Below are 27,649 nucleotides of genomic sequence, written 5' to 3'. Positions count from 1 at the left end.
GCTGTACCGGACTTTCACTCCGGCTGTTATTTACTGCAGCTACTATTATGCTGTCAAGGGCATATGCAGCAGATATAATAGCTAAAATAGTTATTGTATTTCACAAAACACAAAATTTACAAGTCAAATATACTTTAATGATTTAATATGAAAAAAAGAGGACACAAAATCACCACTCAAAAACACAGTTTCTTTTCAACCTTCTGCCAAAAAATGTAGATAAAAGTTTTTATTCCGTCTCACCTCTCCACAGTATAAGTACAAGAAAAAGGTAAATGAGCCAAACATGACTAATGGCATACAGGAATAAGACCTTCAGTAAATCTGGGAGAAAGTATGGGTGGAATGCTTGCAGATCTAGACAGCCTGTGATATTGTGCTATTACACCTAACCTGATGCAGTATGATGGAAGCATGCACAGATCTTTGTGTAAAGCCCACATTTCTTTTGTTTGTACACTCTGATTATATTTGTCAGTATCTCTTTGCAGCATCTGTAACAAGGACATCAATATGAGAGAACTTGGGTGAACTCACAAAATTATAATGCATTATTTCACTATTTCTTGCACTTACCATACTTTTTATGTGGAAAAGTTAGTATTCACTGTCAACAGGAGTGGGTTCAGTGTCAACTGCAATCTCTTCATAGTCCTTTTCAAGAGCAGCCAGGTCTTCACGGGCTTCAGAGAATTCCATTTCTTCCATACCCTCTCGTGTGTACCAGTGTACAAAGGCACGTTTTTCGTACATCAAGTCAAATTTTCTGTCAAGTTTCTCCCATGCTTCTTGAATGGCTGTTGTGTTGCTTAGCATTGACACTGCACGATGCACTTTAGCCAAATCCCCACCAGGCACTTCAGTTGGGGGCTGGTAGTTTATTCCAACCTTGCAAAGCAAACAAAAGTATATTTATTAATGAGTCCTTTTGAGTAAAATTAATCATTCATATTGCGACCTAATCATTGAAGTTTACAAGGTTTTAGAGTTTTTCATTTTGTGCGTGTTACTGGAGGAAAATGATGTAAAAAGACTTCATTGTGATCCCAGGCAATTATTATAAATATGGCCACAAAAATAGGATAACAATATGGTGAACATAAAAATGAAGAATACAATGACAAAATTTGAATTAAATTGCTATGATGTAAAGTTAGAGACAGTTTTCATTATTGCTTGTAAAGCTTTATTTCTCTCATTGTAGAACACTGGTTTGCCAAGTACAGGACAGTATACCATTCCAATCTAAATGTATGATGTACTGCAATGTGGATGGTTAATTTTTGAAACTAATGCAGTACTGGAGAGCATTAAGACAAATTATTTAAGATCAGGAGTAAATGAGTGTATAGATGATATAATTTTGGGTGACCAAGCAGGTTAATGGTCTCACCAACAATACAAAAATATAAGATGCTTCAATAATGACTTAACTTTGAAGCTGTATACAAATTTATTGTGATGACTCACAGAGCTGGAAAATATTTTGTGCTTCAATAATGGCTTTATGTAGCAGTTGCATCTAAATTTACTGCAATAAATCCCAGATCTGAAAAACTTTTTAACCACACATGTAGATGAGGATGTAACATTTCAACAAGTTTGCACACTGCCACAATACCTTAATAAAGTCAATGGTCTGTTAGTGACCGATTACGAAGTTGGTGAATACACTGATCTGTGTCAGTTGCATCACTACCTTGTTCACATCACTTGACACTTTTTGATTTTAGCTTCAGGGATTCATGAAGAAAGAATTTTCACACAGTCATTACCAGTTATGCTTACTGAAATCAGAACAATAATCTACATTGCAGATGTACACCAGACATAGTGTAGCGGGTTTGGTAATGAACTGAGTTGAGGTGGGATATGTGGAGATTTACTAATGAAAGTCTTACTGAACTTTGAGTAAACCCATGCAATTTGCTAAAGGATAATATATGGGGCAAGCTTCATATCACCAAAGTACAACTGCATACAACTGCAAACTTATGAACTACTTAGCGAGACATGCTGTACTTTGCATAAAAATGGAACTGTCAACCTGGTTGGATACTCAAAAATACTTTGGCTAACTTGAAAAACACAAGACATGGTATGTTTTCTTATTTAGCTTGATGAAGTGGAAATAAAAGATATGGCAACATCATATCCAACAAATGAGCAAAGATTTCTCGGTTTGTGATTCTATTAAAAGTACAGTTTACAGCATAGAAGTAAATATGTTGTGTGATCAACATTGAATATGATATTGATTGAAATGAAAGTCAAAATAAAGTATAAGAGGTTATGAGATCTCATTAATTCATTCATCTCTTTACACAGATCACATCAAGGGGAACCTTAAGGGATATCAAATGAGTCAAAAGATACATTTACAAAAGAGAAGCATCTCTTAAGTTTCTAAATCTGTCAAGGTATTAAGAATAAATTATCATTATATTTCTTAATACTAGATGTGTTTGTGCCAGATAAATTTAGCTTAATAAATTATAAGAAAATATGCCAGTCTGTAAATAGCTGCTTCAGTTATATCAAATAGCTGTTGTTAATCTTCTACTGGTAGCTTCGCACTTATCTGATTACTTTCATACCTTCAAAAGTGAATAGTTACATATGTGTGTAACAGATACCTATTTACAATAAACTACTATCTCTCATGCAGCTGTAGAAACAATTCCAACTGCCTTTAGCTAAAGGAATTTCCAATTCTTCAATCTAGATAATTTGTAAGAATGGTCCATGAGGTGCGATTTTAATTTTGTTTTGAATTATCAGAGACTCCTAATTCCTTGTTTTATGTTACATGGGAACCTACTGAATGCCTTTGCACCAGAACACACAAATCCACTTTGAACCATAGTCAAGGAAGCAATATCCACATGAAAATTATTTGTGTGCCTTGTATTGTGATTGTGAAAATCATAGTTCAGCTGCATTTGATTTTACAATCAGCAACAAAAACCATTAAGGAGTAGATGTACCGGAAAGTTAGTGGAAGAGTTCCAAGCTCATTAAAGAGGCTTCTGCAAGTTGTTCAGTTATCCACTTTACACAGTACCGGTACACTTACAGTTGAATAAACGCTTGATTTATTTAAGCTGTATTACCCATAGGTTTATTTTATAAAAGCACAGAGACTGAAAATATGTAAATTAAATCAACACCCTTGTATACAGGTCTGCACATTCATTCAGAGATGATTCTAACACCTAATTGTGCCAAAATGAGCTCCTTGAGTAATTTATGCATATGATGATTAACTTTTAATGTGTAGTCCAGGTGTGCCCATAAAACTGTTTAATTTTCTGTGTGATCATTAAGTCATATTCCTGATACTAGTGGGACTTCTTTACATGTATAAAACTGCATAATAAGTCTATCTTAGGTTAAGACAAACTGTTTGGTGTTATCAAGTCAGAAGCCTATTCACTTACCATCGAGACTGTTTAGTAAACCTGATTTTGGACACTTGATTAGTATATTTGTGACACCATTACTTTAAAGTCATTTGAAAACCATTTATGTATGTTAATAATGAGAGTAGATCCAATACCAACTCCTGTGTGACTCCACATGTTATGTTTCCCACTTTGAGGTTAGTTTGTTTCCTGTAATACAGTCTGCAAACATGACACATTATTTTCTGTAATCAAAGTAAAATCTCTGTCCATGGCAGTAAGGATGTCATAAATGCCATTAATATTTTACTTAGCCAAGTAAAGTTTTGTTCTCAACACAATCAAAAGCTTTGGGAAGATCATAAAATATTTCAGCAGGATAATTTATCTTGTTTAGTTCTGCCAGAACTTCATTTATGAGGCTTTGTATGGCATTCTCCGTAGATAAGGCAGTTAACAAATTCAGCTCGGGAATAGAAGTTGGTACCACATTGTGGTGATGCACTACTGTGTGCATGTACCTGCCATCCGTCTATTGCAACATTCAGCAGCAGATGACATGTTGCTCAATGTCAGATTGGGACAGGAGCAAAAGTGGACCCAAGAGTTGGAATCTCTCTCTGCCATGCATTTCTTTGCTGCATTTTGGGATTTTTACAGAAAGGCACTTTCCACATCGATGCTGGGTGACTCACATCTTTGTTCAAACAAGATAATATTTACTGAATTCTAATTCCAGAGCAATTTGTATTAGAAGAATGAACATTTGACAGTTTGCCATAACAATGATCCAGATAGGTAAGAGTGAAGTGAAGACAATGCTGGTGAGTCAGAACTGCCCACTTGGGCCAAACTGTAATTGCTGACATATGGAAGCATTATCAAGAGATAGTGGCAGAGTGCTTAAAGACCAAGTTTTGTGATTGATCCTTATGCACTGCCAAGCAGCTTCATTTTTGCAGCTCTCTGCTTCACAGAATCCCAAATGTTAATGTCTAAGGTCTGACGGACCCTGTCGGTCTTGCCACTCAGATTATCAAAGGAATGCGCATGTGCACTGTCCTTACAGTACTAATCAGTCTTTTCCTTCTCCATGTTAGTGAGAGGATTTAATCATATTGCCTTGCTCACATTGTAATTATTATAGAGTAAATTCATACACGGCTTGTCCTTTTATCTGTCTGTCTACTGTGTGTCTCACATGTTACAGTATTAATCTGTAAATGTACCCTCGCAGATGGTGTGCCATTTTCCTCACCTCTGTAGTGAGAATATTTAATTGTATTGTTTGTGTTGTGCATGATTAAGCTTAGAGTAAATTCATCCATGGTCACTTTGTCCACCTCCTTTAGTATTACGAGTGCATGATAGTGTTTTGTTTTCATGATAATAATGCTTGTGACCAGTTTGATTGTAACTATTTGTTGGTGTATTTATCATACAGTACATAGATCACTACAAGCTTGTTCACAAGCTATAGATTGCTTAGTGCCTTATCAATGGGTTTGTCTGTAATAAACAGTGCCTCAAACTGTGAGCAGCAACTGTGTCACCCACCGTGAGTTACTTGTGGTTTGGCATCTGCCCTCTTTAAGACAAGTACAGGCAGCCCCGTATAATTATGCATACGGTTATATGGACATCTTCAAGCAAGTATTTAGTTTCGCTTTGGTATGCATACCAGATCCAGTTCCATGTGAATAATAGTATCCATGAGAAGAGAAGTAGTGTTTTTTGTGTACAGATCAAGTTAATACTTTATCCTATGTAATCCTACTTTCTATACTACTATATAAAGACAAGTTCTAGTTTAATATTGTTACCAAAAACCTCAAAAAGTTCTAAGACAAGTTGTAGTTTAACACTGTTACTAAAAACCTTGAAAAGTTCTTGAGTCATTTACTTCAGATTTTTACATGATACTATAATAAATGTTTGGACAGACATAGGCTACACATTTTTTAAATACATATGGTATATAAATATATCTACATTACATAAATGGGAAAGGTTGTTAACAAAAATCTTGAAATTACTTAACTTTTTTACACGTTATTCTAATAAAAATGCAGTCGGACATATGCTGCTCTTTAAGAAATATATGTGGTTAGTAAAATTCTTTATTGATTTACTTCAAATATTTTCATTTATTTGATGCATAAAAAAATCTATATCTATGCTAGTATAATAAGTTACCATTTAACATAGCTAATAAAAATTTTTGAAAATTTCTTTTCTGATTTTTTCCTGTATTTGCACTACACTGCAAGAAACTTTCAGCAACATACTATTTAAATATGTATGGTATATAAATATATATGTAATACATAAAAGGGAAATGTTGTTAGCAAAAATCTCAAAAAGTTGTTCACCAATTTATTTGAAAATTTTACATGATGCTCTCATAAAAATTCGGACAGACATAGGCTCTGTGTATGTATAGGTAGTACATAAAGAGCAAACATTATCAGAAAGCCCAAAAAGTTCTTGGCTGATTTACTTCACATTTTTAGACAATTCTCTAAGAAACATTTATATGAACATAAGCTACATATCTTTTAATGTATGGATGTGCGTGATGTCCTTAGGTTAGTTAGGTTTAAGTAGTTCTAAGTTCTAGGGGACTGATGACCTCAGAAGTTAAGTCCCGTAGTGCTCAGAGTCATTTGAACCAATATTCTCGTTGATCCCTTTCTCTCTTCCAAATACCATTACTTCATTCTTATCTTTATTTATTTTTAATCCATACCTTTTCATTACTTCCTTCCACAGATCAAGTTGTAACTACATCTACCTCTTTATCGCCCATATTACCATATCATCTGCAAAAATCATCTGTATTTTTCTGTTAGTATATCTTTAACTGTCCTATTCATTCCCTCCATCACAACATTAAAAAGTGCAGGAGATAGAATACTTCCTTGTTTAAGTCCATGTCTTATTTTGAAGTATTCAGAGTTTCCCAATGGTGTTCTAATTCTACAATTGTGTCCTCTGTACATTGTCTGTATTACATTAATGTATCTACCTTCTATACCTATCTTCTTCATTTCTTCCCAGATTCTTTCCCTGTTAACTGAGTCACATGTCTTTTCGATGTATATAAAAACCATTACCACCCTTTTGTTATACTCCCAACTTTTTTCTATCAGTTGATAGATAGAAAATATCAGGTTGATCGTGCTTCTTCCTTTCCTAAACCCATGCTGTTCTTCACTCAGCTTCTTTTCTGTCTTTTCACTTATTCAATTTGGTAAATTTCTTTCAAAAATCTTGGCTGTATGACTCATAAGGGTTATTCCTCTGTAGTTCTTAGAAAGTCTTTTATTGGCTTTTTTGAAGATGGGAACAATGTCTCCTCCAATCGTCTCCACACACATGACAATACTCTGTACAGCCACTGCATTTCCACTGGACCTGCTGCTCTTATCACAACCATTGATACTTAATCAGGTCCTGGGGCTTCCCCCCATTCATCTTCTTCCCAGCTATTTCCATTTCTTCCCATGCAACTTCTCTCAGTTTCTCCATTATTTGTTGTTTCCTCATGTACCTGCTCCTCAGTGTTTAATAGTTTCTTAAAATGTTCTTTCCAGAGACCTTTAATATTCCCTGGATCTTCAATCACAGTACCATCCTCTGTTTCCATCTTTACTGGTGCTTCAGAAACCTTTCTTTTATTTTTCATCATTTTATAGAACATTTTCTTATTGCTCTACACATCTTCTTCAAGTATTTTGGTAAACTCTTCCCATGACTTTTTCTTTGTTGTTTCCACTATTTCTTTGCACTTTCTTTGCACTTCTTTTATGATCCTCATCATTTTTAGTTTTCCACTACTTTCTCCACAATTCATTTTTTCTTCTAACTGCTTGAATTGTGGTATCATCCTACCAACTTGTCTGTCTTACTTTTTCCTTTCCAGATGTTCTACACCACATACTTTTCGTGCTGCTTCGACTAAAGTGTCTTTGAATAAACTCTATTCTTTTTCTACATCACAGAAAACTTCTTTTGGAAATTTTTGTGTGATTAATTCTCTATACTTCTCAGTACTTTCACTCTCCTTCAGTTTCCAATCCCGTATCCTCATCACTTTCTTCTGTTGTCTGTTTTTCACAAACTGATTCATTTTCCATTGTCCTGCCAGTAATCTTATGGTCTCCATCTGCACTCACACTTGGAATTACCTTCACATTTGTTACTATCTCTCCCCATTCCCTCTCTACTAGAATATAATCAATTACACTCTTGGTTCTTCCATCCCAACTGTATCTGGTGATAATATGACTTTCTCTCTTCATAAATCAGCTGTTCGCTATTTTCATTCCATTCCACTGGCACAAATCCAGGAGTCTTTCCCCTTCCCTATCCAAAACATCCCAATACTTGTTCAAATCCCTTCTGTCTTTGCCTACCTGTGCATTAAAATCTCCCATCACTATATACAAATATACATATTACAAAGTATTATGCTGTGAAAACTATCTATTGCTGTGTCACTGTCTGGTTACTGGAGGAATATTCATTGCCACTAAATGTTGAATGCCTTCTGTTTGCTTTGTTAGCATTACTTGTTACAAAATGGCTACTTCGTGGGAGAAATCATTTTGTGTTCCCAAGTTTGTGAAGTGTAATTCCGAACAGATGGAACATTTGCAGATGGTATCAACAGTTTGTAAAAACAGGATGGGTATGTAAGGGAAAGAGACTTGCTTGCCCTCCAGTTTCCAAAGAAAATGTTGCACGAATTAAAACAGATTTCCAACTTAGTACTACAAAATCAACTTGTCGTGTGAGACAGGAGTTACAACTGAAAATTTTGAGTTGTTGCTTGGTTATGAAGCTTTAAAAGTTACAGTTTTTACAGGCTCTATGTCATAATGACAAATAGAAACATGTGGCATTTTCTGATGAGTTTCAGAATGCTATTGATAATGACAACACTTTTCACTTTTGCACAAAGCATCAAGTTCAGTGATGAAGCGACTGTACACCTTCGTTTTTTGGGAAAAAACCTCAAATCTGGGGACTACAGAACTGTCATGAACACACTGAACATGTACGACACTAACCCAAAGTCAATGCGTTTAGTATGCTATACAACCCATCTTTTCCCATTCTTCTTTGATGGAAACATGGTTAATGGTCATGAGTATCTTCCTGCATTACAAACCTGGTTGTTTCAAAGGCAGCACAAGGATAACTTCATTTTTTCATTGTTCAACAAGATGGGGCACCTGCTCGCTGACTTCAGAAAATATGGGAATATCTGAAGGAAACTCTACTGAACCATTAGACTGACCATCAAACAGCCTGTGACTTAACACTCCTCAGCTTGCTTCCATGGTCACTGGATTTGATGCCTTGTGACTTCTTCCTTTGGAGTGTAATTGAAAACAATGTTTTTGCACCAATACTATCATGGGGCCTAGAAGATTTGAAGAACTGGATCCATACTGCCACAACAGTAATGATGGAGTATGTGAAGAATTCAAGGATTGATGTGATGTTGTTCTTATTGCTGGTGGAGGACTGGTGGAGGACTGTAATCTAAACTTGAGAGTTTTGTAAATATGTGTCCCAAGTTTCAAAGTATGTCTTACAGTTTAATAAATTTATATGTTCAAAGTACATATATGCTTTTTGAAAAATCCTGTATTTTTTAAACAACAATGTACAGATTTTTTGTTAAAACCAATTGCAAGAAAGAAAATGAATCCACACATTTTCTCAGCACAGGAAACGAAATTACACATTTCCATAGCACAGCACTTTCTTTCTTATGGTCAGTTTTAAATTAGATATCGGGGCATTTAAACCTTTAGACAGATTGTTTCTTCCACAGATCTCCTTATACATAATTTCAAATAAAAACTGTGTACACAACAATGTGCTGTTTTGTTTTCTTTGCTACATTCAGTTTTTGGAGGAAAGATGAATGTTGTATTTATCGCTTATCGACTTATTATGAGAATACTAATGTACTGTGGAATCTGAATCATCTGAAACTTTGTAGTGCTACGTGTTCACAGATGAAAAAAAATGAGAAAACTGTCATTTAAGGTACTATCCTCAAGATACAGCAGCTGGAGACGTCTTTCCTGTACCCCTTATATTAATGATCCCAGCCAATTTACACATTCGTTTTAAGGACTTCATTTCCCAATTGAGGACATGGACAGAGGGGGGGAGGTGAAGAAACCAGACAGAGAGAAGGGGAAGGAGTAGATGGACAGAGAGAGGGGTGAGGAGGAGATGGAGAGAAATTTTTGGGGATGGGGCAGGAGGACAGCGAGGGGGGAGGAGGAGGAGATGGACAGAGAGAGGGGGGGAGGGCATTAGTATGTTATATATAGTTGTGTCCATTTCCAGTAAAGGAATTGTGAGAACATTTCTTTGTCACATTAATATTTCATTCTGCAGACCCAGAGTCCTGTGTGCACCAGTGCGCAGCCGAAGTTGAGTTCATGTGTATCAAGACAGTGAGGAATGTATTTCCCACACAGGTAACCCAGGCTGCCCTCCAACCCCCCCCCCCCTCCCCCCCTTCTCCCCTCCTGAGCCTGCACCTGTTCATGGCTGACTGCACCAAGCAGTTGTCAGTGTCATGCTTCTCAATTACCCAGCTACCATTTGCCACACTGGGTCGCAAGCATCGCACAGCTTTCCCAAACTCTCCACTTGGCCAATGCTAATGAAGAGAGCAGTGTGTCATGGTGAAAAACTATACTGTAACACTGTTCCAAGTGGTTTCAGTCCCTATTGACAGCACAACCCCCTCACCCACCCCCCACCCCCCACCCCTCCCCAGCCCCTCCATCCAACCTGCAGGCACACATGGATGGCTTCCGGGCTTCCCTGAGATTGTTCACAGAAGCTGTCACTTGTCAGACACACACAGCCCATCTCATCCCTACGCATTCCCATGCTGCTATATACTTGCCTCCATTCAACATAGGTGATCCATGACTGTGGTTACCTTCTGCAGAGGCAATACTGGCAGGCTTGTCTATATCAAATGATGCAATGCAATTTGCATTTCCTGTTGCACAGACTGAACCTGACATTATCACCAACCGCTCGCAATCTGGCACATTCAGGGCCTGCAAGCCTGGCTAACAGAGTACCTTGCCGCATCAATGTTACAGCCCATGAGCATGTTGTTCTCATCAGGGGAGTGTTCGGATATGCAGTTCCTCCCGCACCTCTGCACACTAGCCAAGCCAGCAGTGCTTCCCAACAGATTGCTGATTGCAACTTGGTGTGCTCATTTGCAAGCTGCAGTACACACAGCATTACCTGTGCAAGATTTTCTTAGTGCCGACACCACAGTGGCTGCCACTATTGACAGTGTTTTTTAGGCCTTCGACCCTTGCACCATCATCGCCATTGTGCAGCATCACAATGCTCACTTGCCTGACCATCCAACTCATACAGCCTGCATCATCTCCTGCAGCCTAGGGGCCACGAATCCACCACAGATATGGCACAGATAATTGCTACAATTATCAGTAAGGTGGGCATACTCACCATTGCCCTGGAGTGTGCACACCCGTTCCATGCACTGCCCACCCTCTCCTGAGTAGTAGATGACGGATTGGGAACAAGTGGGGCTGATGAATATTGATGGTAATCATGAGTGTTTCAATGAAGTTGCTGAAAACTGCTGTGCACTGTGTGCGTGGGCCCCAAACACTGACAGCAACATGCAATACGTGTGCCCAGCTGCTCCATGATTTCACGGGGCCTGTTCGTGTGTTATCTTGATAAAACACGCTCCTCAGCACCCTTCCTCCTTTTTTTTGACCTTACCATCTATTCCCACCAGTCATTATCCTCTACTGGCTGCCATCGAACTTCTCCACTATTCTTCACTGCAGCCAACAGTTCAGAAATCACAACCTACTGCTTCTACCCAGATCCATCAACCTAGGCCTTGGAGATTTCCCACATACTTTTAACATGTGACATTATGGACCCATCCTTGGTGCCGACCAATTTTATTTTCCACTGCAGACTCCTCTTTGAGCTGGCAAACTGCCACCTCCCACAATTCCATCCTGTGTCAATCCTGCTTCACTACCCTTTGCTCCATCAAACAGCTCTCCTATCTGGACCTCTCAATGACCTCCTTGCCACATTTCCCCTCTTGCCATGATGTAGGGACAGCCAGTTTTTTGCTGGCCCCACCCCCTTCCATCAGACAAATGGAGAGCTGTGTAGGCTGAGATCAAGACATTGATCACTGCAGTCTTGCCCTGCTCCTCCAAGAGCCCATGGGCCTCTGACCAAAAAACAGGTGGTATGTGGTCCCTGTTGAGGGACGTTCAGGCTCTAAATTCTAGGATGGTGCCTGATCATTATTCTGTTCCACTTTTTAGCAGCTGTGGCATTGACCTTTAACTGTGGCAGTCAAATGAAGGTTCTGTTCGCTAGTTTGTTTGGGTTCTTTGTTGGAGTTCAGCTGGAAAGGAGGTTGTAGCAGCTTGAAAGAGGATGTGGAAGGCACGAAAAGTGGCGAAGCAAGTGAGACCGCTGGCAGATGTGTTCTGTACTGTGAAGGAAGGTCCTTTCTGGAGTTTCAGCCAATGCAGGAGATCACATGTGCTGAGCCAGGGAGACACACTGTGCTGCTTTCAGTCAGTTGCAGCTTTTGTGTTAGCTTTTGTTTGTATGCCAATATCACTGGCAGACAGGAGGGAGGACTGACAGCCTTCATGTTCTGCCTTTCCATCCAAGACTTCCCTGGATCACAGGTGGCCAGTTCCAGCATTTGAATACAGTGAGGCATTTGGCTGATAAGAGCATGTTTTGTGTGTGTAAGTGCGAACTTCTGGTACTCCTTTTGAAGACCCAGTAGAGGTTGAGGATAAGGATTCACATAGTGCCATAATGAGCTGGCTCTTGATACAGGCAATGGTTTTGAGAGTGGACTATTATTTATGGTGGAAATGTTGTATTATGGTGACTATGAGGCTGCTTGCAGTCTCTGTATAAGCCTGATATTACAACACCAAGTTTTGTAGCCATTGTTAACATTCAGAGATGAATGTATTCACCTGAGCTTGTTTAAAATTTCTCATTCCTTGTAGTATAACTTAAATTCTGAAGACTGCTAATTACTGTAAAGGTGCTGCTCATATAAACTAATCAAGGAATGTAATTATGGTTCCTTTGAGCTGAATTGGCCTTTATTCCCTCAACTTGAAATTGTTTGGTCTTGTAATTTACAAACTGTTAATTTAGAATTTTAGTCTGTTGAAGCTCAGTACAATCTGTTGGCATAAGCCATCTCCGATTTAACAGGCTAGCATTTCCTGCAGTTTACCAGTGTCATGGTTGACTGCAAGTCTAACAGTCACTATCTCAGCTGCGAAGATGCCCACGTCTGGAACAGCCAAGTGATTTTTTTTATTTATTTATTTATTGTATTTTTTTTTGCATGGAGACACCAACTGGTGTCTTTTGCAAACGTCATAGCATTTTTTTTTTACAAGTTTAGTACTATATATATATATATATATATATATATATATATATATATATATATATATATATATATATACACAATAACTTATTTTAGTTTAATATTAATATTCACTTAAAGAGTATAAACATTTGTCAATCAAGAAATGTTTCAGTTTCACTTTGAATAAGTTCCCTTTGTGGCACCTTATAGAGCTCGGTAATCTGTTGTACCATATTTGACCACTAATGCATGGACTATGGTCTGTTGTTTTTAATTTTGTTCTTTGTCTGTAGTAGCAGTCTTTATTTCTTGTATTATAGGCATGCATATCAGAGCACTTTGTTTCTTTGTTTTGATGTGTCACAAAAAATATAATTAATTTGTAAAGATACAGTGAGTAGACTGTTAGGTATTTATGATGGACAAAGATTTCCCTGCATGAATCTCTATACCCTAATCCATGGATAATTCTGATTGCTCTTTTCTGTAGGGTTAATATTCTGTTCATATGTATGTCGGCAGCACAACCCCATATCTCTATCCCGTAATTAATCTGTGGAAAAATGGTAAATGGTTCTCCTGTTGGTCTGCCAAGAGTCGAAAAACAAAGCTGTAAAACTGCAACTAATAATTTTATTGAATTTGTGTGTCATTTCTGAAACACATTTCATTTTATTTGTATGATTGGTAAGAGTAAAATTTTGGGCCTAGTTTACACTTAATAATTAAATTTGAAAGAGTGCTGTGATGGAATTTTCTTAAATACAAAATTTTCATTCAAACTGTTCTTGATGAATTTTCGTGTTGGCCAACTATTTGCTTAGTAGTTAATAATTTGAATGGGTGCTGTGATGAATTTTTTTTTAAATACAAAATTTTATTTAAATGGTTCTGGACAGATTTCATGTGGTTAATTAGTAATTCTATGAATCATGTAGCCCATTTTTTTAAAAATATTTTACCTTATTTGAATTAGTGTTTGCACTAAAGTTCCAGGCAATATCAATGTGAGTTAAATCTTTGTTGGATAATCAGTAATTTAAGTGACTGTTGTGGCCCATTTCTTAAATAATATGATGTGAGCCTGTACGTTTCTTGTTGTTTCTTTGTCATTAAAAAAATTGCTTAATTTGGGCCCATATAGTAACTGATCAAAATCTGTATGAATTAAATTTTTATTATAATTGAAACTGTCAGTAATATTGCTGTCACTGGGCAAACCCCCTCCATTCTGCAGTCTTGTGTGCTGACCCTTGTGACCTGTCCTGGTTAAGGTCATTTCAGACTTGTGTCATGTAACCATTTTTAGCAAAGTGAACTGCACAAAAGCATTTACACAGAACCGGTTGCCCCCAAGGATATGGGAAAGATGGCCATTATTACATCTTTTGGCCTCTTCAAGAGTGTTTTCATGCCATTCTGGCTCTGAAATGCTGCCCAGATGTGGCAGTGCTTCCCTTGACAATGTCTTCCTCTGCATTTTGGTACATTTCACCTACTTGGATAATATCCTGATTTACCACACAACCTCTCAGATCACTGTTGTTGTCTCCTGGAGGTATTATCTTGCCTCAAGAAGGCAGGTATCATTATCAACCTCGAGAAGTGTGTTTTCAGTGTTCCAGAGACTGACTTCTTGGGGGCACAGACTACTGTCTGCAGGCTCCTGCCCCCTCGGTGAGAGGTCTGGGCTGTATTTAAGTTCTCGTATCCCACTACATACAAGGAATGCTGCAGGTACCTCAGAATGGTGAATTTCTTTAGGTGCCAACTGAAGAAAGCTGGGAGCGTGCAAGAGCCACTCATGGCCACACTCCAGGGCAATTGCACAAAAGGCAACAGGCTTGTTTCCTGAATGGTATAAATGTCATACAGCTTTGAGCAATTTGTATTATGATCCCTTACAAACCACCCACCTAGCCTAACGCTACCCAAACACCTCACTTGCAACTATTACCAGCACCAGCCATTCTGCCATAGGAGCAATCCTGCAGCAACACATCAAGGAGACTTGGCAGCCTCTGGCATTTCTCTCAGCAAAGCTCACAGAGCCACAGCAGCATTGTGAAACATACGACTGAGAGCTCCTAGCTGTGTATGAGGCATTTAAGTACTTCTTCCCCTTTGTGGAGAAGCACCACTTTACAGTTTTTACTGACCACTGGCCGCTGACAAAAGGTGTCAGTTGCAAGCAGGGCATGCAGATATCACCCCATCAGTTCCCACAGCAAGAATATATTGTACAGTTTCCTACAGATGTGCAGTAGTTGGCTGGCATCAAAACATACAACCTGAGCTCCTGCAATTGTGCAATGATGAAAATATGGCCTGCAACCGTGAGGGATACCAGGCATCCACAAACCTGTCTGGTTTGACATTTGTCCCTCCTTGAAGCGCAGTTTGGCTCTCCCTTCCCCCAGCACTTCGGAAAAGAGGCCTTCAAATACCTGCATGGCCTGGCTCAACCTGGTGTCCATGCATCTGCTGTGCTCATTAAGGAGTGTTTCATTTGGCCCAGTACCCAGTGCAACTGCACCAACTGGGCCCACACCTGCATCCTGTGCCAGGGCTCAAAAGATGGCAGGCACGAGCATGACTATTGCCTCTTTCCGCTCAGTGGATCATCACTTCTTGCACATGCATAAGGATGTTGTATGCTCCCCTGCCATCATCCAATGGCTACCACTCTCTCTTTACTGTCATCGACAGATTCATCAGTTGGGAAGAAGCTGTCCGTTGTCCGACATAATCATAGGCAAAGTGGCCTAGGCCTTTATAAACATGCGGGGCTCACATTTTGGGTGCTTCCACCATGTCACCAGGGACCGTGGATAGCAGTTCCTATCTTGTTCACTTAAGATCATAGCAGAAACTGGTGGCATACATGTGCACTTTAGGACATGGTGGTGCTACCACCCTGCTGCCAGTGGCATGATGAAGCAGTTTCACATGTCTTCAAAAGTTACGCTTAAACGCCACCCTGAAACTTGGTCTGCCGTTTTGCCTATAGTCATCTTAGGTTTATGGGTAGCACACAAAGTTGATATGGGCACATCTTCAGCCAAGCTCATTTATGAGCAGCCGCTCGCTGTCCCAGGTGACCTCATCAAGCCACACACGCTGCTGACCACAACCTGCATTTTGGGCTTCATGCAGCAACTCCACAACTCAATTATACAGCTGCATGCACTGCCTCCCACCAGGCAACACGGCAAGCACCAGCCATACCAGAACCTCGGCATATGTACTCACGTGATGCTCAGGGTGGATGCATGCCAACTGCTACTCCATCGACAATATCCGGGCCTGCACCTCATACTCTCACACAATACCAAGGTGCTCTCCACGTGTCTCCAAGGTGCCACCATCACAGTCTCCACTGATCGTCTGAGGCTGGCATACACACTTGACCCACAAAGACCTTGCACACCACTGGCCCATTGAGAATTATGAGGCACCGAGAAACAGTGATGGCACCTTGGCCAACAATGTTGAGCCAAGTGGCAGGCTGTGGAACCCCAGGGTAAGAGCTACCCTGCTGTTCACACCGCCATCATCCACTCCAGCAGAGCTGCTGCCGATGCCCGCCACCCTGTCGCTGTCACCTGACCCGTCCTCATCCACCGTGCCCAAATCACCAGGCAGCATTGCTGTGCCAATAGTGTCGAGAGAGAGTGGTCACCACCACCACAATGTTGGTGCATGCGCCCGTGGTGGTGTGTGGCCCAGCCTACCAAAGCAGGGCAACAGCACCTTATACCCACAGCACTGAGACAGGACGTTGCACAGTACACAATGCAGGTGGAGTGCACAGTGCGCTACCCACGATACGTTACCTGCCTATGCACTCACAGATTACCACTTTCCCTGCCCCCATACCACAGCACACCCCACCACACCAACTGACTGCAGTGCAGTGCCACTCCCACTGCAGTTGCTGGTGCAGCATTGTGTCACCCTCACCTTAAGGCCCACTGGGCTTGTTGTCACTGCGCGTGTCAGAGCGGCGTGTGCCATCCCCACTGGAACCACACTGCTACCTGCCACACAGACCGTGCAGTGTGAGGAAATTAACTGCTTGTTTCTTTGATTAGGAAAACTTTATCATTGAAACAGATATGTATTGAATCACCAAACAATATAAGCACACATTGTGTCATACACTGTAGGTTACACTAGTACCTCTTACATCATTCTGTATTCATTCAATCAATACACCTATGACTAAGGTGCAAGAAGGGGAGGGGAGTATGATGTAATGTCAAGATCACTATCACCAAAGTTCAAGGTCAAACATCAAATTTGGTCCAAATTTATGAAAACTCTGCTTATAATTACGAACAGTGTGTAATCAGTCCCTGCCAATGAGCCTTCCAGGTTCCTGAATAAGTCTCACTCATGCATTATACTGGCTGATTATGTTATTGCTGTAGTTGTGGTCTTCAGTCCTGAGACTGGTTTGATGCAGCTCTCCATCATCCTTCTGAATCTGCTTAGTGTATTCATCTCTTGGTCTCCCTCTACAATTTTTACCCTCCACACTGCCCTCCAATGCTAAATTTGTGATCCCTTGATGCCTCACAACATGTCCTACCAACCGGTCCCTTCTTCTCGTCAAGTTGTGCCACAAACTCCTCTTCTCCCCAATTCTATTCAATACCTCCTCATTAGTTATGTGATCTACCCATCTAATCTTCAGCATTCTTCTGTAGCACCACATTTCGAAAGCTTCTATTCTCTTCCTGTCCAAACTATTTATCGTCCATGTTTCACTTCCATACATGGCTACACTCCATACAAATACTTTCAGAAACGACTTCCTGACACTTAAATCTATACTCGATGTTAACAAATTTCTCATCTTCAGAAATGCTTTCCTTGCCATTGCCAGTCTACATTTTATATCTTCTCTTACTTCGACCATCATCAGTTATTTTGTTCCCCAAATAGCAAAACTCCAATACTACTTTAAGTGTTCCATTTCCTAATGTAATTCCCTCAGCATCACCCAACTTAATTCGACTACATTCCATTATCCTCGTTTTGCTTTTGTTGATATTCATCTTATATCCTCCTATCAAAACACTGTCCATACCGTTCAACTGCTCTTCCAAGTCCTTTGCTGTCTCTGACAGAATTACAATGTCATCGGCAAACCTCAAAGTTTTTATTTCTTCTCCATGGATTTTAATACCTACTCCGAATTTTTCTTTTGTTTCCTTTACTGCTCGCTCAATATACAGATTGAATAACATTGGGGAGAGGCTTCAACCCTGTCTCACTCCTTTCCAAACCACTGCTTCCCTTTCTTGCCCCTCGACTCTTATAACTGCCATCTGGTTTCTGTACAAATTGTAAATAGCCTTTCGCTCCCTGTATTTTACACCTGCCATCTTTAGAATTTGAAAGAGAGAATTCCAGTCAACATTGTCAAATGCTTTCTCTAAGTCTACAAATGCTAGAAACGTATGTTTGCCTTTCCTTAATCTTTCTTCTAAGATAAGTCGTAAGGTCAGTATTGCCTCACGTGTTCCAATATTTGGCTGATTATAAAACTCAATTAATTTGTAGAGATGTGCTATATCACAGCTAAGTATGTGTGACAGCTAGGAGATGCCATATCCATCCCAGCTTATGTTTTGTATGCTGTGGAAGAGATTTTTCTAGTTTTTTGCCTTTGTTGTTGAAATATGTGTTGTTGATTTCAGAAAGCATTTGATACAATTCCAACTGTTGCTTAACAACCAAATACAAGCTTACCAATAGCAGATTATAGATGTGACTGAATTTCTAGCCAATGAACACATGGTTCTTTATGGGATGAAATCAACAAATGTAAAGGTAATTTCAGGAATATCCTAAGGAAGTTTGACACCATTATTACTGTCAACAATACGTATTTTGGCCTATTGGATATCCTTTTAGGTTCTGTGATGCTATTTTGCTATGGATCTGTAGGAAGGTTGCAACATCAGATGACTGTGACAAAATGCAAGAAGACCTGCAGAGGATTACCAATCAATTTAGTGACTGGCATGTTTTACATGTCCACAGCTCCTGGTCTACTGGTTAGTGTTGCTGCCTCTAGATCATGGGGCCCCAGTTCCGTTCCCAGCAGGGTCGAAGATTTTCATCACTCTGGGATTGGATGTATATGTTAGCTTTATCATTTCATCTCATCTTCATCAATATCCGACCCTGGTAGCTGAGTGGTCAGCATGACAGAATGAGAGTCCTAAGGGCCCGGGTTCGATTCCCAGCTGGGTCGGAGATTTTCTCCACTCAGGGACTGGGTGTTGTGTTGTCCTAATCATCATCATTTCATCCCCATTGACGCACAAGTCGCCGAAGTGGTGTCAAATCGAAAGACTTGCACCCAGCGAACGGTCTACTCAACGGGAAGTCCTAGTCACACAACATTTACATTTTTATCTTCATCAATGTGCAAACTGCCCATGTGACATCAAATAAAAGACATGCATCAGGTGGCTGAACAATACCAGATAGAACCTCCCAGCCCAGATGGAACCTCCCAGCCAATAATGCAATATATACATACAGGGATGAATTCCTGTTGAAAACTGACATTAAAATATAGCTAATCAGTGTGTGTGTGTGTGTGTGTGTGTGTGTGTGTGTGTGTGTGTGTGTGTGTGTGTGTGGGCGCGCGCACGCGCATATTATAACCAATGGCCACTGCAACACTGAATGAAGTCTGGTGGTGATATGTACATGTTCATGATAAGTGCAGGGCAGAGATGGATGGGATATCATTCTAGTGGTGACATGGGCTACAAACCAATAACTCCACCGATATACCGGTAATCAACATTGACAAAGGGCAGTAGAAGTTTTTATATTTTCTTCAAGTTCCTAATTCATGAATAGCTTTTGGAGAATAAAGTAGCTTGAAAAGTGTCTTGAAAATAAGGAATGATGTAAATTAAAAGTTACATTCAACAGGACATTTTTCAGCTGCTCATGTAAGGGCCTGCCCACATGTATGGGTAATGTTCTAGTTAGGTAAGGTGCATATTCCCAGGGTGACTTGTCTGCTACCAACAAAAAATCTGCCATGGTTCATAAATCCATAGGTGAACCAATAAACCACAGGAAGTGAGGGTAGACGGAAAGGAAAGGTCCTCCAGCTTTTTGTTACTAGTCTTCCTCACTTGATGGGACACACACCAAAAATTATTCTCATATGCCAGAGAAGCAATTGAATCCAACATGAATTATTTGTTGTATATTTTCCAGTCTCTGACATTCCCACCAGTTTTTACCCCACACAGGGCCTCGCCATGAAAGTTATTCCTTGATGCCTTAACACATTCCCATCATTCTGTTCCTTCTTCTTGTCAGTTTCTTCTACATATTCCTTTCTTCAACAATTCTGTGGAGAGCCTCTTCATTCCTCGTCTTATCAGTGCACGTAATTACCAATATCTTTCTAAGGAACGACATCCCAAATGCTTTGATTCTCTTCTTTTCTAGTTTTCCCACAGTTGATGATACACTTCTGTACACACTATGCTGCCAATGTAGGTTCTCAGAAATTTCTTCCTGAAATTAAGATCGATTTTCTTTTTTTTTTCTTTTTTCTTTTTTTTTTTTTTTAACAATACAGCAGAATTGCTTCACTTCATTTACTTCGTGATTCACAACTTTAAGGTTACATTTATTGCTATCTTAGTTTCAGTACTTCTTATTATTTTTGTCTTATTTCAGTTTACTTTAAATCCACTGTTTGTGCTCATTACAATGTTCATTCCCTAATTTCACTTTCACTGAAGATAGCAGTGTTATCACAAATGTTATCACTGATATCTTTTCACTCTGAAATTTGTTCCTACTATATATCCTTCTTTCATTTCCATTACTGCTTCTTTGATGTACATATTGACAGTGTTCTTGACCTTCTATTCTTATTTTTCTCTCTTGGTTCTTGTACATATTGTATTTTATGTGTTGTTTACTATAGCTCACACCTACACTCTTCTGTATATTATTCTTCTCAACAACTTTGATGCATGATCTGTTAAGCTGATTATGTGGGAACTCATGACTCCCTTGTTATCTTCAGGAGTGTGTGGATGATATTTTTCTGAAGCTTTCGTGGTAAGTCTCCAGACTCATTTACTGTAGAAATCAACTTGAGTAGTCATCTGGTTGCAACTTTCCCCTGTGTTTTAGAAATTCCAGAGTAATCTTACCCAAGCCTTCTGACTTTTTTGATTGAAAATTTTCAAAAACTGTGTCAAAATTTGACTCTGATACTGGATGCTCTATGTCTTCCATGTTGACTCAAGATTTTTTCTTCTATCCGTTCATCAGACAGTTCCTTCACCTTATAGAGGACCTCAATGCACTTTTTCCTACCTGTCTGCGTTTTTTGGCTCTGATTTTAGTTTCACTGATGGTTTTTTCTTACCTAAATGCTGAAACAGCCTTTCCAATCCGTTTCTGTTTCAATTTCTTCACATTTTTCCTGCTGCCTTTTCCCCTTGGATTCTCTTTATTTCCTATTTACCTCAATCCTAAGTGGCTGTCTTTCCCTGAATATTTTTGTCATTACTTCTTTTATCAATCAATTTAAACATTTCTTCTATTACCCAAGGTTCTCTATATAGTTACCCTCCTTGTACATATTCTTCTCTGCCCAACTTCTAATATCTTTTTAGTGGTGTCCATTCCACATCAACTGAATTGCCTGCTGTGATATCCACTACCGCAACATTCACAATGATGAGCCAAATCACTACAAATGTGTTGGTCCATCTTTAGAATTCAAATGAAGTGAAATGATTGTATGGCATTACTGGCTGGGCAACCCCATCTGGGGTTGCTTGGCCGCCTAGTGCAAGTCTTTTTATTTGATACCACTTCAGTGATCTGCGCATTTTAGATGATAAATTGATGATAAGGACAACACAGCACCCAGTTCCCAAGTGGATAAAATCTCTGACCCAGTCAGGAATCAAACCCAGGGCCTCTGCTGGCACTCAGCTGTGCTGATCAGTGTGATTTGTGGGCAGGGATACCAGCCCAGAAGTGTTCCATTAGTGCAGATTAGGCAAAGCTGGTACCCAAGATATCAAATTAAGTTTACTATCATGCTGTTCAAACCACTGTAGCATGATTCTGTCCTTGTGACAGTTGCCATCATCACTGGGCAAGACGTGAAGTGATGCAAGTGGCCTATGATAATGTTCACATAATCCACAGATGTCATGTTTCCTCCCATTACTACTAAAGGTTATATGGAAGCCAAGATGAATGTCCTGTATAACATATTACTGCCCCTACTGGCATGCGTCTGCAGTAAGGTGGATGTTGCTGATCCTGCTTCATTCTGTGATGAGGCGTGGACATTCTATACTTCATCGCCTACTTGTTGTTCAGGGGTCGATCCAGGGCTACATTCTTGGGGGTCAAAGCTTGTTACTGTCTGCCACTCCCCTTCCCTCTTCCTGGATATATTACTTGTGGTCACCCACACTTATAACATGCCACAGAGTTCTTTAATTTTAATAATAATAATAATAAAATGTTTTACTATAATAATAAAAAAATTTTAATCATAATTTGTTTACATCAGTATTTAGTACGTTACTTTACTATAACATCCATAAAATTGCAATTTATAGAAATATAGCATTTGGAAAGCAATCACATGAAAATTTGAAGAACATGTGGTACAAAATTTATTTAAAAACTATAATAGTAAAAAACCCTCACAACTTCGACAATGCCATAAGTTACACAATATAAAATAGAAGTGAGCCCTCACCACTATCAGTTTTCACTTAACACTACAACCGTGAGCATAGGTCTGATAACTCGAGCTATATGAGTGTGTACGTATGGGAGAGTGTTGTTTATTTCCGTCATTCTCATTGATAGCCAGGAAATTTTTTTTCTTAGTGGACATCTAGGTGCAGTTTCTCTGACTAGTAATTGAAGCACCCTGAGTCCCATATTCTATACCAGCCACTGCTTAAATTTTGAATAAAAATCAACAGCAATAGCAATGAAGATTTCCAGTATAGAGAGTCGTCATCATTCTGCCAACAGCCATGTCAAACAGGACAACAGCAGACAGATGGTCAGGGCACCCTCTTGCACCTAGGGTGGGGAACTGCCCATGAAAGGTGGAAGACACAGCAATGAGCAACAGCGTGAGGATGCAGAAGGTTGTGGAAACCATTGCAGTAAAGATACTCAATATGTATCCACAGGAAATGTGGTCTGTGTATAGACTGGGATGTCTATGGATTCATTGCAGCGGGTAGAGTCAGACTGTTGTGGCGTAACAAGACAGCCACGCCACTCGGAAGTAGCCGAAAGGCACGCGTTAACTCACGCAGGCTAGTAGATAGGTCTGAAATAGGATACGTAATGAATGCTATAAAGAAAAGTACGTAGCTCCTGGAATACTTAACTTTAATCCATCCTTGTGGTACATCGCTCTTGACGATACAAGTGAGACTCTTTAGATACAAGCTATGTAATGCTAATGGCACCTTGCTAGGTCATAGCCATTGACTTAGCTGAAGGCTATTCTAACTATCTGCTCTGCAAATGAGCGAGGCTTCGTCAGTGTGCATCGCTAGCTACGTCGCCCGTACAACTGGGGCGAGTGCTAGTCCGTCTCTCGAGACCTGCCGTGTGGTGGCGCTCGGTCTGTGATCACTGACAGTGGCGACACGCGGGTCCGACATGTACTAATGGACCGCGGCCGATTTAAAGCTACCACCTAGCAAGTGTGGTGTCTGGCAGTGACACCACACAGACAGTCATCCGAAGTACTTTTGAACATATTTCCTGAAAACTGTCTGGAGCAGCTAGTTCGGCAGTCCATATGCAATCGAAATATCGTAGATATTGCAGCTACAAATGGGCTGGAGATTATCGACAACATCAGTATAGAAACAGGGATTAGCGATCATGATGTCATTATAGCAACTATGGTTACTAAAGTTATTAAATCAATCAAGAAGGCTAGAAGAGTATTTCTACTAGAAACAGCAGATAAGCAGTTGTTAGCATCTTACTTAGATAGTGAACTGACATCACTTAGTTGCAGTAAAATGAACAGAGAGGAATTATGGGAAAAGTTTAAGAAGACTGTAATTATGTGCCTAGTAAGTGGATTAAGGATGGAAAAGACCCACCATGATTTAATAATGAGGTTTAGAAGCTGCCATTGGACAGATTCTCGTATGGACAACATAGTAATAAGCATCCCTAGCATAGAGAAACAACTGAAGGACTTGAAACCAAATAAGTCATCAGGTCCCAATGGAATCCCAATTTGGTTTTTTTCAGTTTTTCATAGAGTACTCCATGGCATTGGACCCTTACTTAGCTTTCTTTTACTGTGAACGCCTTGCCCAGTGCAAAGTCCCAAGTGAATGGACAAAAGCACAAGTGACTCCTTTGTATAAGAAAGCTAAAAGAACAGATTGCCAAAATTACAGACCAATATCCCTAACATTGGTTTACTGCAGAACCCTTGAACATATTTTATGTTGAAATAAAATAAATTTTCTTGAGACTGAGAAGCTTATGTCCACGAATCATTATGCTTTCAGGAGCATCAGTCATGCAAAACTCAACTTTATCCTTTTCTCACATGATATATTGCGAACTATGGATGAAGGACAACAGACAGATTCCATATTTCTAGATTTCCAGAAAATTTTTGACATGGTGCTGCATTACAGGCTGTTAAAGAAGGTACAAGCATATGGAACAGGTTTGCAGATATGTGAGTGGCTCAAAGACTTCTTAAGTTATAGACCCAGTATGTTGTCCTTGACAGCAAATGTTAATCAGAGACAAGGATATCACCAGGTGTATTGTCTGTATAAATAAATGTTTTTGTGGACAAGGTGGGCAGCAATCTGCAGTTGTTTGCTGATGATGCTGTGGTGTGCAGTGTACAGTAAGTTGTCATCACTGAATAATTGTCAAAGAATACAAGATGATTTAAATAAAATTTCTAGTTGGTATGATAAATGGCAGTGAGCTCTAAATGTAGAAAAATGTAAGTTAATGTGGATGGGTAGGAAAAACAAAGCTGTAATGTTCGGATACAGCATTAGTAGTGTCCTGCTTGACACAGTCACATCGGTGAACTACGTGGGCATAATGTTACAAAGGAATATGAAATGGAATGAGCATGTGAGGATTGTAGTGGGAAAGTTGAATGGATGACTTTGGTTTATTGCAAAAATTCTAGGAAAGTGTGGTTCATCTGCAAAGGAGACCATATATAGGACACTAGTGCAACCCATTCTTACATAGTGCTAGAGTGTTTGGGGCCAGTACCAGGTCAGATTGAAGGAAGATGTCTAAGCAATTCAGAGGCAGTCTGCTACATTTGTTAGTGGTAGGTTCGAACAATGTGCATTTGTTACCGAGATGCTTCGGAACTCAAAGGGAATCCCTGGAGGGAAGGCAACATTCTTTTCAAGAAACACTATTGAGAAAATTTAGAGAACTGGCATTTGACGCTGACAGCAGAATGATTCTGTTGCCTCCAACATATATTCTGCATAATTACCACGAATATAAGCTATGGGAAATTAGGGCTCATAGGGAGTGATACAGACAGTCATTTTTCCTTCATTCTATTTGCAATTGGAACAGAATAAGAAATGACTAATAGTGGTATGGGGTACCCTCCACCACATGTCATGAGATGGGTTGTGGAATATTGATGTAGACATAGATGTAGAAGAGTGTCACAATATATCTCCATTGGCAAAAGATTCAGGATTAGTCCCCTATTCAGATATGCAGGAGAACACTGCCAAGGGGATGGTAACAATGAGAAAAAGGCTGAGTAATGAATGAAAAGGTAGCTCCTTTGAGTAGAAATGTCGAATGTCAGAAGTCTGTATGTGGTACGAAAGCTAGAAAATCTGAAAAGGAAAATAAAAGGCACAGTTAGATATATAGTGTGTCAGTGAAAAGAAGAATTTATGGTCTGACAAAAATGGTTTAACAGGCATAGGACAGAATAAGTTGTTGTGAACAGTTTAGAGGTAAAATTATTCTCAAAAGACTCAACATCAAACCAACACCAACAATGTTAGTTCAAGAAGACATGCTGGTAGTGCAAGCAGAAGATGAAAGTATGTGAGTATATTGAATGTGTAATTCTTTATGTAAACAAGCTACTCATGCAGGCCATGAAGTCCCAAGAGATGCCATAGTATAGAGGGTCAAGCACACCACCCCCTTGTTCATTTTGCTGACTTTCCGTACTGTGGAGCCACTACTTCTCATTCAAGTAGCTCTTCAATTGTCATCACAAGGGTCATTGCACCCCATACCATTCCTCCCACCAAGGAGAAACCCTTGCCAGTTCTGGGAATCGAACCCGGGTCTCCCACATGTCAGCCATCTACACTGACCACACAGCTATGGAGGTGGACTTCTGAAGGGAGATGAAATTTAGTAAGCTTTTGGGAGGCACGAAATGCTGTAGTAGAGGGAGGAATAGAAAGAGTTATGAGAGAATATTGACTCAATTGTAGGAATGAGGAGCAGAAAGTTTAATTTAGTTCTACAATACATTTAAGTAGTAATAGTGAACAACTGTTCAAAAATCACAAGAGAAGGAGTGATGTGTGGAAAAGGCCAGGAGACAAGGAAGATTCCAGCTGGACTACATCATGGTCAGAGAGATTGAAAAATCCGATATTGGATTATAAGGCTTATCCAGGAGCAGATACAGAACACAGTTTAGTAATGATGAAGAAAGAAGAGTAGACTGGAGTTTTAGAGAATCATCTGGAAGAATCAGTGTGAAAAGAAGTGGAATCTGAGGTACTGAAGAATTATGAGGTGCATTTTGAAGTTCTCTTAAGACTGTGATGTCAATGACACCTGTGTTTTAAATTACTCATCAATTTGTGGTAATGAACGATTAGTGTCTTCAATGTAAAGGCAACCCTTTAATTTTGATGTGGCTGTGCCGTACTGCGAGGCCAATAAAGTAAAAAACAAAATCAAAAATTATTGAACATTAGAGTCACTAAACGAGCGAACTGGTTCACACATGATGGGGAACGAAAAACATATACATTTATAGCGCGGATAACCTGCGAAATCTGTGTACAGGAAGAGATATTCTGTCATGACCGGTGGCTTACCTTGAACCCAGTGGGGCACCAGTCGACGAAGCGGACGCCGCGCTTGTTCTTGATTGTGGCGATGGCGGCGTTGACGTCCTTGGGTACGACGTCTCCGCGGTACAGCATGCAGCAGGCCATGTACTTGCCTGCCCGCGGGTCGCATTTGACCATCTGGTTGCTCGGCTCGAAGCAGGCGGCCGTGATCTCCGCCACGGACATGCCCTCGTGGTAGGCCTTGTCCGCGGACACGACGGGCGCGTACGCCGCCAGAGGGAAATGAATGCGCGGGAAGGGCACTAGGTTGGTCTGGAACTCGGTCAGGTCGACGTTAAGGGCACCGTCGAAGCGCAACGACGCCGTGATGGAGGACACGACCTGGCTCACCAGGCGGTTCAGGTTGATGTAGCGCGGCCTGCCGATGCCCAGTCGCGAACGGCAGATGTCGTAGATGGCCTCGTTGTCCACCATGAAGGCGCAGTCCGAGTGTTCCATGGTGCCGTGCGTCGTCAGCACCGCGTTATACGGCTCCACCACCGCCGTAGATACCTGTGTTACAGAAGTCCTAAGCACGCGGTTGCGTAGGCGGTGCGGAGAGTGTATGAACTGTGAACGTATGCTGACAATCC

At 40.1% G+C, this 27,649-nt stretch overlaps 1 protein-coding gene across 1 annotated transcript in view; it reads right to left on the bottom strand.

Annotated features, from left to right (window-relative positions):
- Positions 1-247: 247 nt before the first annotated feature.
- LOC126259485 (tubulin alpha-8 chain-like) overlaps positions 248-27,649 on the bottom strand; it is an 84,854-nt gene continuing 57,452 nt past the window's right edge. Inside the window, exons 4-6 of the mRNA XM_049956324.1 lie at positions 27,042-27,569; positions 577-888; positions 248-494 (exon numbers count right to left, since the gene is read on the bottom strand). Of these exons, the coding sequence (XP_049812281.1) occupies positions 598-888; positions 27,042-27,569 (819 nt within the window). The 3' untranslated portion in view covers positions 248-494; positions 577-597. The remainder of the gene's footprint in view (positions 495-576; positions 889-27,041; positions 27,570-27,649) is intronic.

This window comes from Schistocerca nitens, chromosome 5 (genome assembly GCF_023898315.1).
Source record: "Schistocerca nitens isolate TAMUIC-IGC-003100 chromosome 5, iqSchNite1.1, whole genome shotgun sequence".
NCBI lineage: Eukaryota > Metazoa > Arthropoda > Insecta > Orthoptera > Acrididae > Schistocerca > Schistocerca nitens.
This window is presented reverse-complemented; position numbering and strand designations above follow the sequence as displayed.